The sequence below is a fragment of the Lynx canadensis genome, chromosome B4, assembly GCF_007474595.2.
Source record: "Lynx canadensis isolate LIC74 chromosome B4, mLynCan4.pri.v2, whole genome shotgun sequence".
Taxonomy (NCBI): Eukaryota; Metazoa; Chordata; class Mammalia; order Carnivora; family Felidae; genus Lynx; species Lynx canadensis.
Genome location: NC_044309.1, coordinates 25325540 through 25338537, shown reverse-complemented (window position 1 = coordinate 25338537; position 12998 = coordinate 25325540). Strand labels below are relative to the sequence as shown.

General features: G+C 44.4%; 1 protein-coding gene across 1 annotated transcript in view; it reads left to right on the top strand.

The window, feature by feature from the left end:
• Nucleotides 1-1637: 1637 nt before the first annotated feature.
• Nucleotides 1638-12998, top strand: part of MKX (mohawk homeobox) — a 65903-nt gene continuing 54542 nt past the window's right edge. Inside the window, exons 1-3 of the mRNA XM_030323216.1 lie at nt 1638-1825; nt 3612-3771; nt 12668-12821. Coding sequence (XP_030179076.1) covers nt 1638-1825; nt 3612-3771; nt 12668-12821 — 502 coding nt within the window. The remainder of the gene's footprint in view (nt 1826-3611; nt 3772-12667; nt 12822-12998) is intronic.

Genomic DNA, 12998 nt, shown 5'->3' with positions numbered 1-12998 from the left:
GGCGTGTTTTACAAATAGCGCAGCGTGAACGCAAAGCACTAAGCGCACCGATTTAAAAAAAAAAAAAAAAAAAAAAGGCTAGTCCTGACCTTAGAACAGAGGCTGCGAGCACGGAAATTTGCTTTGACACTTTTCGCCGAGGCTGCGTGCACACTCCAGACACGTACCTGTCTGCGTGGGAGGACTCAGCCTTGTGGTACACGGGGCAGCCAGCAGAAGTCTGACTTCACCTCTCCACGAACACTGACGGTAGCCGTCGCTTAGCCTCTGTGGTCACGGCCCTAAATGTCGCGCGTGGCCGCTCCTGTGATGGCTGGAGGGCGGGGCAGGGGGCGTTGGCAAGTGTGGGAGCTCGGCATGGCTGATGATATGTGTGTGTGTTAGGGGTAGCAGCCCCCGCTGCGGCGGGGCGGGGTGAGGGGGCTCTGGCAGTTGTGCCCAGGCTACTGGGAAGAAACAGGAGCTACCCCGCAGCGCGAGGGCGGGGTGATGGGGGCGATAACGCCACTGCTAAGCGGCGGCGCAGACTTGAACCTGAGGCCTGCGCTCTTCGGCAGGAGGCTCCCGGCCGCCGCGACCTGGGAGGTGAGCTGAAAGCTTTTTCAATGACGGCAGCCGCAGGCTTGGTGGTGCGCGGACCGCGACGCCTCCTTCCGCTCCTAACATCTATGCAACCTCTGAAATGGTTCCCCGAGACCCCAGAAAGGGGCGGGTGAGTCAGGGCTTCGAGTTCGAGGCTCACACCCACGCTGCGTAAGAGGACAGCACTGACAGCGGGTTCTGGGAGGCCCGGGACTCCGGCGCCTTTGACCAGCAGGGACCTTGCGCGTCCTGCAGCGGGCAGGGGGGTGGTAGGAAGACTTGGGGGGAGGGAGACTATGTGGTACATTTGTCCCTGGTGCCACTTAACTTTGTAGCTTAGAAGTCAGCTCACTTTCCCTGCCCTTACCTCCACCCCCCAGGGACCTCAGCCGGAATAAGAATTTCGGGGTTTCAGCCAAACCATCCAGGATCTAGAAAACATGAAAATCCCGGGAATCCCGGTGTGGCCTGGGACTCATTAACCGGGGCTTGCAGATGCAGTTGTTCATATTACCCAAAAATTTCCCTTCCTTCCAACCCCTCCTTCCAACCCGAGTGAGAGCTCCGAGATGCTTTAGACTTCCGTTGTGGCTGAAGAACGCCCCCCCCCCCCCCGCCACTCCGCCGCGCCTATTCCGCTCCGCTAACCCGAGTGCACTTCTTCCAGATTAAAACCGAGAAAAGAACTCCTTTAGGAATTACTTCCCTTTGCCTACGCGGGTAAATTATCCCTGGTTGAGGTTCCTTGGAACGATCGCCGGGACTAGGAAGAGGGTAGAGACCTGGAGCGTGCGGGGGATTGGTGCGAAGGGAGGAGCGGTGTAGCCAGGTGGGGAGAGGCAAGGGTTCCCTTGTCCAGGTGTGGCGCCGCCGCTCCTCCTCTCGGCTCCCCAGGCCAGAGCCTCCGCGGAGTCCGGGGCTCGGGACGCGTAGGGAGGTGAGCACTGAGCGAGTAACGTGATGCATCTTCTCCTAGAACCCGAGCCCTGCGGAGCTCCCGGCGGCCAGGCCTCAAGGCGCAGCGGCCGCGCGGCGCGCCTCTGCCTGCCGGCACCATGAACACCATCGTCTTCAACAAGCTCAGCGGCGCCGTGCTTTTTGAGGACCGCGGTGCTCCCGAACGGGAAAGGGGCAGCCGGCCCTATGGTGGCGTCCTAGACAGTCCCCACGCCCGCCCCGAGGTGGGCATTCCGGACGGCCCGCCCCTCAAGGACAACCTCGGCCTGAGACACCGCAGGACTGGGTATGCGCACCCTGCCGGGACCCCTGCCCGCCTGCAGCCTGGAGGGGTGGGAGTGGCAGCCGCAGCCGCAGCCCGGGGGGTCAGGGGCCCGGAGCTCCCGGGAGGGCAGGTCTCCGCCCCTGGTCTCGCGGATTGTCCTTTTAAGGCATTAGTTTCTCAAAATATAGGGGAATCGGTTCATCAAGATAGCTCAAAAGGCTTGTTGGAAACGGTGCCTCAATCCTCCCATACCTGGACCTCAGGGTAGGGGGCTCCCTGCCCCTCTGTGGACCGCGGGTGCAGAAGAGCGGAGGAAAGCGAGGCAGAAAGGACTGAGCGGGACGCCCAGGAACAGGGCAGGGGCAAGCAATCGGGGCTTCGCAGGTCAGGCCAGCCCCGTGGGCTTCCCCTCTCGTGTCACGACAGGGCCTCGCCACGGCCTCGAAGCTCGAGGTGCCTCGGCCAAGGTGTTGGCAAGGTCGGCTCTCCGCAGGACGCCCGGGACGCGCGCGCGGCTCGGCGGGGCCCGCTGCGAGCCCGGAGGGGGAGGCCGCGGGCCTGCCGGACCGAGTTTCGGTTTAGCCGGGTGAGGGGCTGCCGGGGAGCGTAGAGCTCGCGGGTGGGCCCGCAGCGCCTGCTGCGGAGGCGTCGCGGCTGCGCCCGGAGCGCCCCGCGGGGGGAGGGGGAGCCGTCCTGGGCGTCTCCACCTGAGAGATTGCATCAGCTGCTTGTTCTGCGGCGTTGTTGGTTAGTAAAATAGAGATTAGGTTTCGTCAAAATGTTACTACCAGTCCTTTCGGATGGAGTTGCATTTCAAAGTGTTTAAAGAGGGGAAAGTCCTGGAGGCTAAGGCGCAGGCGCGCTAGCCTCCCTGACTAGCCGGCCGCGCGAGCGGCCGCGCGGCGACACCTCCCGGAGCCGTGGGGGAGCGCAGCGCCCGGCACCCGGTTCCGGGCTGCTCCGGCCTCTTCCTCCTTTGAATGTGCTTTTCCTCAGGGTTTTCTTTCTTTCTTTTTCTTTTTTTTCTTTTTCCTTAACTTTACCCAATGAGACGGAGTGCTCCACGCTTTTTAACCCTACCTTAAGTCGGGAAAAGGCCCCTAGAGTGTTTTTTAGGTTCAGCCTCTATCCTCTACAAACAACTTGCTTGGAAAGTTCCCCCTGTTTCCAGAGGACCAAAGGAAGTAGAGAGCGAGAAGAGAAGCGGGGCGGGGGGAGGGGGACGGCCGTCATTCCTTGCTTTATTCCCGACGTCCAGTGGGCAACCTTTACTTTGACCGCGGGCGACTGGAAGCCCCGAGCGCCTGGAAGCCAGGCGTGAGTTCCCCAAAAGAACGTTCGAGAGCTGGCAGCAGCCTGACCCAACCCGCGAGGCCACAGCCTCTCAAGGGCGCGGTGCAGGGGGGCGAGGGGTCGCCAGTCAGATGACTTAGCCTTCGTCACCTAAACCTCTAACCCCTGGGTGCTGGCTTCAAGATATCCCCTCTTCCAAGATAAACTTAGTATCCCTCACTGCCACCTGACCCCCTGCGACAGCCAGGCCATTTCAAAGAGAGGTGCCCAGGGAAGGATTTTCGCGCCCAGAAGCCCTGTGGCTCCCGCCCCGGCCTCGCCTCAGCCTGGAGGCGCCTGGCGGGCACCTACCTCCCAGCCGGATGCCCCGGGGTGCGGGACGCGGGGTTGGCAGCCGTTCCCGGTGGGCGCGTGGCCGCGGGCGCGAAGGTGTCCAGACGCGGGGGACCCCGGGGGTGGGGGGCGCTGCAGCCGGGCGGCGCGGCTCACCCGGCCTTCCTCTCCCGGTGTCCAGGGCCAGGCAGAATGGCGGGAAGGTGAGGCACAAGCGGCAGGCTCTGCAGGACATGGCGCGGCCCCTCAAGCAGTGGCTTTACAAGCACCGTGACAACCCGTACCCCACCAAGACCGAGAAGATCCTCCTGGCGCTGGGCTCGCAGATGACGCTAGTGCAGGTAACCGCCGCCGAGGCGCGGGCGCGCGTCGACTTTGCGCGGATCTGCACGTGGCGCGCCTCCCGCCGCGCAGGGATCAGGCCCCCGGAGGCCCGTCTAGGTGCTCGGGCTCCTGCCTCCGAGGATGCTGAGGGCTTGGCACGGGGGCAGAGTTGTGTTGTAGGAAGTTTCTGGGTTTCCTCTCAAGCTTAGCTACCAATTCAGTGCGCATGCCCCGTTCAGGCGGGACTGCTCGGTGTTTTGTTAGGGAGGGCGGTGAAAAGTCAGCTGCGAGTTATGAGAAGGTGCCTAGGAATCTGGACCGGTGTGCGGCACCTAGATGGCTACAGATGGGACTATCTGCAGGGATTTTCAAACCTGAGTGTGCGTTGGAATCCCTCAGAGGACTTGCTCAAACTCACATTGCTGGGCCCCACACCAGAGTTTTTGATTCAGTAGTAGGTTTGGGGTGGGGTGGATGATTTGCATTTCTAACAAGTTCTCTGGATGATGCTGAAGCTGCTGGCCCTGGATGATGCTTTGAGAGCCATGCAGAAAGGCATTCCACATTAGGGCCCCATATGAAAGGTCAAGTACAGGATAACTTTAAAAATTGCCTTTACTGACAGCTAGGAGATGGCGTGGAAGGGCAAGAAGTGGGCTTTGAATTTTTTTTTTTTTTTTTTTTTTTTTTAATATGAGACATCCCAAGTGTTAGATAGAAGCCACAAATTTTGCTTCTGGAATCTTCCCACTGTGGTTAGGAAGAGACCAATTTCAAGTAGTTGGTTTACTTTGTCAAGAGTAGAGAAAGGGTACAAGTTTGTTTCTTCTCCAACCAACAACACTCCAACCAACAACATTTGAATAATTTTTCCCTACAGAGTCTTATTTGATATTCACAGAAACATGGCGAGGAAGAGCAGTTATCAGCATTTTACAGACGATGTGACCAAGGCACTGTGGAAGTTAAGTGTTAGTAAGGGGTAGAGGTGGGCCTGGAAATAATGTAATTCCAGATCAAATGCTTTTTCCAACACACCACAGTCTTCTTTAATAAATTTGGTGGCATGAACTTTTATGCATGCAAACAGAGCAAATTTATTCAGAAATAGGAGGAGCTAAATGAGCTAAGAAGTTTCATATATTATAGTAGTACTACATGACTGCATCTGTGAAGTTTTGGTTATTTCATTAAATTTATAGTGAGGGAGACCCCAAATAAAGACAATATTTAACTACTAGATAAAATAAAACTTGCTTTCCAGAGTATTTAAAATTGTCATTTTAGGAATTGCTGGAAAGTTTGACAAAGCATGAAAGTTGACTTGTATTCAAGCTTATTAAAACTATAATATGCATTTGTCTGCTTATATTCAGAATACAATTGTAGGGGAAAACATCTGTTTTGCTTCATGTTAACAGGCAATAGTATTAATAGTGATTTGCTGCAGCACTGGAGGGGAAAATTTATTTAGTGTTCTTGGCTTAATATCTGCTTAACATAAAACTATGAATTTTCAGTGATTCCAGTCAGAAAAACTTGACTTGTGAAAATAAATGCATATGTTCAAATTTCAGTTTAAACAGGTATGCTATTTATTTTGAAAATACACCAGTTTATAGAGCTATTTGAATGTTTCACAATGATGTCAGCAATAAAGCATTAGATTAATTTGGTTTATCATACAGTTCCATATTTAATGCTTGCATTCTTTCATACAGAAAGCAAAAAAAAATATGACATAGCTAGAGCATTTTTTTTTTTGAGAAAGAGAAGGGAGAGCATGAGTGGGTGAGGCATAGAGGGGAGAGAGACAGAGACAGAGAGAGAGAGAGAGAGAATCTTAAGCAGGGCTCGATCTCACGACCAGGAGTTTAAGACCTGAGCTGAAATCAAGATCAGACACTTAACTGACTGAGCCACCGCACCCCAGGACATTTTTTTTAAATTTTTAAGTTTATTTATTTATTTTGAGAGAGAGAGAGAATCCCAAATAGTAGGAATCCTCACAGTGAGGTAAGAGCCCGATGTAGGCCTCAACCCCATGAAAGGGAAGACCATGATCTGAGCCAAAATCAAGAGTCTGAGGCTTAACCGACTGAGCCACCCAGCTGCCCCCACACTAGAACATTTTTTTTTTAATTTTTTTTTTTTTCAACGTTTATTTATTTTTGGGACAGAGAGAGACAGAGCATGAACGGGGGAGGAGCAGAGAGAGAGGGAGACACAGAATCAGAAACAGGCTCCAGGCTCTGAGCCATCAGCCCAGAGCCTGACGCGGGGCTCGAACTCCCGGACCGCGAGATCGTGACCTGGCTGAAGTCGGACGCTTAACCGACTGCGCCACCCAGGCGCCCCTAGAACATTTTTTAATTATGAAAACTATATTGTCATTAGCAGAGACGTTTAAATTTTTGTGTACAGTGGCTTTGTTGAGATGCAGTCCACATAGTTGTAATTTTAATACAGAATCAAATTATTTTCTACCTCTAATGATAGTTTGAACACAAATAATCATTCTTTTTGTATTAAAGATCTTGGTAACCCTGTTACAGTCTTCTAATTAACGTGAAGTTTTCATTCATGTAGTGAAAACTTGTCATTACATTTTCTTTCTCTTACACTAAATCTCAGAAAATAAAAATGCACTAAATTATTTAATTTTTAAATGGAGCAAAGATAATTGTTTATAATAATAAGTCATCCCTGCCTAACGATTTCCAAATTTTTATAGGAAATGAAGTTGGTTTCTGGAACTGTGTAGTGATAAATGGAAAAAATCAAAATGTATAGAATAGCCAAGGGATGTTAAATGTAGGAATCCAATTTGGGTCTAGTTATTTTCAATTAGGCATAATAGGATATCTACGTAAGAATATACATATATATATATGTAAATATACATATATATATATATACACACACACACACATATATATCTATCTACACCTGACCCTTGAACAACACAAGTGTTAGGGTGCCAACCCTCCCCACAAGTAAAAAATCCACATATTTTTGACTCCCCAAAAACTTAACTACTAGTAGCCTACTGTTGACTGTAAGCCTTACCAATAACATGAATAGTCGATCAACACATATTTTGTATGTTATACATATTCTGTAGTGTATTCTTACAATAAAGTAAGCTAGAGAAATGAAAATGTTATTAAGAAAATTGTAAGGAAGAGAAAATACATTTACAGTATTGTATTTTGTTGAAAAAACTGTGTAAGTGTTCCCATGCAGTTCAAACTTGTGTTGTTCAAGAGTCAACTGTACTTATGTTGATATATGTGGGACAGTTTGTGAAAGTCAAATATACATTAAGCATCCAAGCAAATTCTGACTCTATGGGAAACCAAATAAATTATGTAAATACTTTACACTTCTGGAGGAAAAAATATAAACCTGTGAGCTGAATAAAGCTTTTGATCCCTGCAAATTAGACCCCAGTGAATAAATTTCTCCTGTGGAGTCAGGCTTCTTGAGTAGAGCAATCATGTCTTTTTCATGTCTTTCAATACCCCCATATCACCCCAGCACTGTACTTTCCATAAACTGTTCGTACATGTTTGTAGAGTGAAGAGGTCTAATTGGGGAATACCATTATAATCACCATGTGGTTTTCCAAAACACCATTCTGAAACTTGGTTAATGTCTTGAAATCTGACAAAGATATTCTAGTTTTAAAATACATTCCGTTGAACACACATTATCTTTAATGCTATATGAAGGTTTATAGACCAGCAAGAATAAAACTCATTTTATTATTTTCAGTATATCTGGAAATATGTCGTATTTTTGTGTCGGTGGACAAATATGGAGCGTTCCCCTTATTACTGGTTCCAAACTCCTTTTTGTTGTTTATTGCAGTACCTCCTATCCGTTTCTCATGACTGATGTTAATAAGTGGCTAACATAACTTTTATTCCTTAATTACAAGAGTATCCTATTTCAAGAATGTCTATTACACTTAACATTTTCCTTTTGGCTGTGTGTCAAATTGTTAAACTTCTCATGAAATGTAGTTTTGCCTTCTTTTGTTGCTCTTAAATTGATAAGGAAGGGCATAAAACCTGGTCAGCAGTCTCCACTAGATCTAGAAGCAAGAAACTGAAACTTTAGTGGAAGAAATATCTTCAGGACCACAAAAGGTACTTTTTCTGACAGATAGAAGTTCTAAGGACGTTAATCCGTGGCTACATTTTATATAGCCCTGAAAAACGAAGCAGAAAGAGCTATTTATTGTTAATCTGGCATCTTCCTAACGAGATATAAACATTTTCATAAAATTGACAGGTAATGACGTGTGTGTGTGTGTGTGTGTGTACTTTAATCAACCAAAATATTCCATTGTGCTTAATTTCTATGGCTGCCCACTGTTTCAACATTATAAAAAATACACTCTGTAGTGCCTAAATGTAAACAGCTTTATTGTGGAATAACACAAAATGGTATGCAGTTGGTGTTTTGTATTATCATAGGATATAGAGCTTACTACAGAATAATTGCCTTGGAAGAAGTTTTTCAGAGAAGGGCAGATGGGGGCTATATTTGATTTCAAAGTTTCTCATTGTTCATGTGTATATATTTTTAAATATGTGTATATATACATATATATGTGTGTATATATACATACACATATTTATTTATTTATTTATTTACTTACTTATTTATAAGAGTGATATGTCTTCTTGGGATGCCTTCTTTCATGATCACAATACAGAGTGCAATGCATGTGGAGTTAGTTTGAGATTCCATTTAATGACTGAATGTTAATGCTTCCTCTTCTTATAGAAGTTTCACATTCCTATGATAATGTCCATGTGCCATTGGTTAAAATTGCTACTTTCTAAGATTTTGCCCCTTCTGTTGACATAGAGCCTTTTTTGCTAGCTGAGTGCTTCTGTTGAGATATATATGTAGTTATCAACTGCAAGGATTATGGCAACTGTTAAATATTCAACAGAATCTCAGATTGCTCTTTCTACATTATTCCAAGTGTTACACTACATGGTGTGGAAATGAGGTTTTCAACGTTTCCGTTGAGTAACTCAGAATAAGTTTGTTAATTCTATATGTTCAAAGGTGGACAGATGCCATCTTATCCCTTTGGGCTTACTACAATGATTGCTCTGTCAATACGATCAATGTAAACACCTCTGTTAGAGTAGGGATGAAAACTACTTAGTTTTCCCTTCCAACTTCTAGATATTTGGTTTTCCAAGCTTTCACTATAAAATACAGTGTTTTTAAAGCTCTGAGTTTGATATCAAAATGCTGTTGCAGAACCTATCCATGTTACCATGGAGGCCTATTTCATGTAAAATAGAAGTTAATGAGATTTGCAAGGAATCCATAGTAAGTTGAAGGTAGAAAATCTGAACTGGTATTTTTACCTTCTGTGAAACAGATGGAATTTACATTAATTCATCAGGAAAAAAAATTGCAAAACAGCATTTATGCAAATTTCTTAACCAACTGTTTGTTTGCTGTTTGCATGACTTAATGCAAGCAGATATTAAGCACCTTGGACTATATCCCGTCCTTAATTGTTCTGTAAATTTCTGGCAATAAAATACTGGCAGAGTAAATATATTAGCTTTTTTTTTTTTTGCCAGTCAAAGTTATGAAATCAGGTCAGAGACAGCCCATGTTAGGTATCAGCAAACCTTTCTGGGAAATCTTCTCATATGTAATTAATATATTATGGTAAGAGCTGAGTATATAGAGCACAAAAAAAGGATATGATCCCTGTATATGAAAATGTAATCCCACCATGACATTTAAAGGTCCCCATTTTGGGGCACCTGGGTGGTGCAGTGATTTGATCTTCCGACTTCTGCTAGGGTCATGATCTCACAGTTCATGAGTTCGAGCCCTGCATCAGGCTCTGTGCTGACAGCTCAGAGCCTAGAGCCTGCTTCAGATTCTGTCTCTCTCTCTCTTTCTCTGTCTCTCTGCCCCTCCCCTACTCACACTCTATCTTTCTCTCTCTCTCAAAAATAAATAAACATTTTTTAAAAATTAAAATAAAAAATAAAGGTCCCCATTTTTGTATGTTAGAATTATAGTGTGTTAATGTTTTTGAAATTAGAAGGCCATTGCATTTTAATAAAAATGTGAAGACTTGCATAAGAATTGTATTTTATACTGTACTATGTGATGGTTGTACTAAGATTTAAGGTTAGTTAAGATTTAAAGTTAGTCTGAATTATATGATGTTTAGTAAAGAAAGTAATAAAGTTTTGGTGCTGAATTCCAATAAATATAAGTTACATAGGCATAGGAGAAGTTGCGGTTTGTCCTCTGCATGTCAAGGGGGCAGAGAAGGACATAAACACACATGTCTGATTGCCTGAAAGGGTGGTGGTCAAGAGCACAAGATAGGTTAGTACCAACTGTAAACGGAATGAATTAACACTTCTGTAGGAGAGTGTAGACTATATTCACAGATCTTAGTTTTCAGGGTTGGCCAGGATGTTAGGAACCATCTAATGCATTTTATACATGAAGGGTTTGAAGTTCAGGAAAGTTGAGTGACTTCCCAAATCCACACATGTATTTGGCAAATTCAAAACAGGAAACCAAGTCTCTTTCCATTTACACCACAGTTATAGGACAACAGGACACTAATGAGGATTTGAAGAAGGTAAGCATTTAAATCATAATGGCACATCAACACTTGAATTTGATGGTGGTGGTGAAGATTCATTCAAGTTCATAGAATGGAAGATATGGAAGTTCAGGAAAATAATGTTCTAAAATTCCCAGTTATTACTAATAAGGACATGGGTGAATACATCGGCCATGATGTGCACCAGGCATTTCGTGCTTCCATAGTGAATGTTCACCCATATATCACAGTTAATATGTAGTTCTCTGCTAATCCTTCCATGTGTGCAGGGGACGAAATTTATCTTAACAGTAAACATTCCTAGCACTGACCACCATGGCTAGAGCACAAGAGCTACTCAATATATATTTGTTGAATGAATAGTCCCAGAAGTTGTCTGTCTATAGAGGTTGGAGAAGACTGGGAATTTGAAGCCAGATGAAATCATAGCTATAATAGCACAACTTAATAGGAAAGAGGGGTTGATAAAGACTAAGACTTCTGAAAAGCCACGTGAGTTATCACATCAATGCACATAAATTTAAGAGGAAAGTTGTTACTTAAAACACAAAGAAAGTAATTAATATTGAATGTATATATTATATATGATATGTTTTGTATACATGTGTGCATGTATGTGTATGTGTGTGTAAATTGGGGAAAGCTACTATGCTTTAAAAACCCCTGGAGATAAAGAGGAAAAAGTCGTAGTTTTGTTTTTTAAAAAAGGAGGATTCACTATAGGCTCATTCAATAATTAGGTCTTCGGCAATGTGTAGAACTGTATATTTATATTATAAATCTAAAAAAATAAAAAAGAAACTTCCAATGCAAGCATTGCCACACAAACTATTATAGTAATGTGGACTCATGTTCTAGAATAAATTGGCAGAAAGATGTAATTCTCTGGAAAGAGAATTCTTTTAAAAGCCAGTATTGGCCTTTCTGGTCATTTACTTATATATCTTTTCCCTGATGATAGCCTGATATTTTGAAGGAAATCTCAAGTACCATCTTAACCTCTGGAAATCCAACAGCATCTTTTACAAACATGGAAATACCTTTCCTTTGTTTTACAGTGTTTGTTTCTTTGTCTTCACCTATTTGCTTTAGAAGCACTTGACTTTCAACTTAAAGCTGGGTGTTAGTTGGCGTTTTTTCTTCCTCTACTTGTCTCATTGCTCTATTTGATTGTTTTCCTAGCTCCTCTTTTATATTCCTGCCCTTGGATCTCTAGAGGTGTCCCGGGTTTGGTCTTCAACCACCTTTCTGCCTACTCAAAACTGCCTGCTGTCACTTCTGTGCATTTGACACGTGTCTGATCTTCCTCTCCCTTAAGTCTCAGATATCATTTTTGTTTTCTTTCTGCCCATCTCACCAGTATGCTTTTCTAGTACCTCAAACTAATCATTCCCCAAACCAAGCACATCATTTCATCCTTAAACAGTTCTACTTTCTTTCTCAAAATGGCACTGTCCTTCTCTTGATTACACAGGGATGACTCAAGGTCATCTTTAAATTTTCTGTCTTCCTTACCCACCACAATATCTCTGGAATTTGACTTATATTTGTTCCTAGGTCCTCTTTATTGGGAACACACTTCCCTATCCATTATACATGATATATTCCTTCAACTCTTCACTTAATTCCTCATGATGTCTTGAATCATATATGAAAGTAACTCCTCCTTCCTTTGGATTCCTGTATCATTATATTTCAATGCCTTTTAAGCCATTCATCACATTCTTTCCTATATTAAAGTTATTTAGGGGCATCTGGGTGGCTTAGTCGGTTCAGCGGCTGACTTCAGTTCAGGACATGATCTCACAGCTCATGAGTTCAAGCCATGCATTGGTCTCTGTGTTGACAACTCAGAGCCTGGAACCTGCTTCCGATTCTGTGTCTCCCACTCTCTCTGCCCCTCCCCTGCTCATGCTCTGTCTCTCTCTCTCTCTTTCTCAAAAATAAATAAACATCAAAAAAAATTTTTCAAGTTATTTGTACACTCTCCTACCCCTCTTACTATACTGAACATTTGATTGCAAGGCCTGTTTTTTGGTTTTTGTTGTTGTTGTTGTTGTTTGTTTATTCCCAGAATACAGTATGCACTCAGTCTCTATAGTAAGTGCTCAGCATGTTTGTTGAATGAATGAATGGGATGAATGTCTAGTACTATTACATTCAGAGAATACTTAATGATCAGATATACTGAGAAAGGCTTTGGTCCTTTGTGGGAAAGTAATTATGTGATGGGTCGTATTTTATGTTTTGTTAATTGAAAAATAAAACTTTTTTAGGTGTCAAATTGGTTTGCTAATGCAAGACGTCGGCTTAAGAATACTGTTCGACAGCCAGATTTAAGCTGGGCTTTAAGAATAAAGTTGTACAACAAATACGTTCAAGGAAATGCTGAGAGGCTTAGTGTAAGCAGCGATGATTCGTGTTCCGAAGGTTTGTTAATGTTTTTATTTTGCTTTGCCTCCATTACCAGGAAGTTCACCCCAATTGCTCTTTTTAAGGTTGACTCCACAAAACATAATGGTGCCATAATGGTTCTTTTTTATTGCATGAAGTAACTTCACTTTTACAATACTATAAATGACCAACAGAATTATGGCTGCTTCCTCT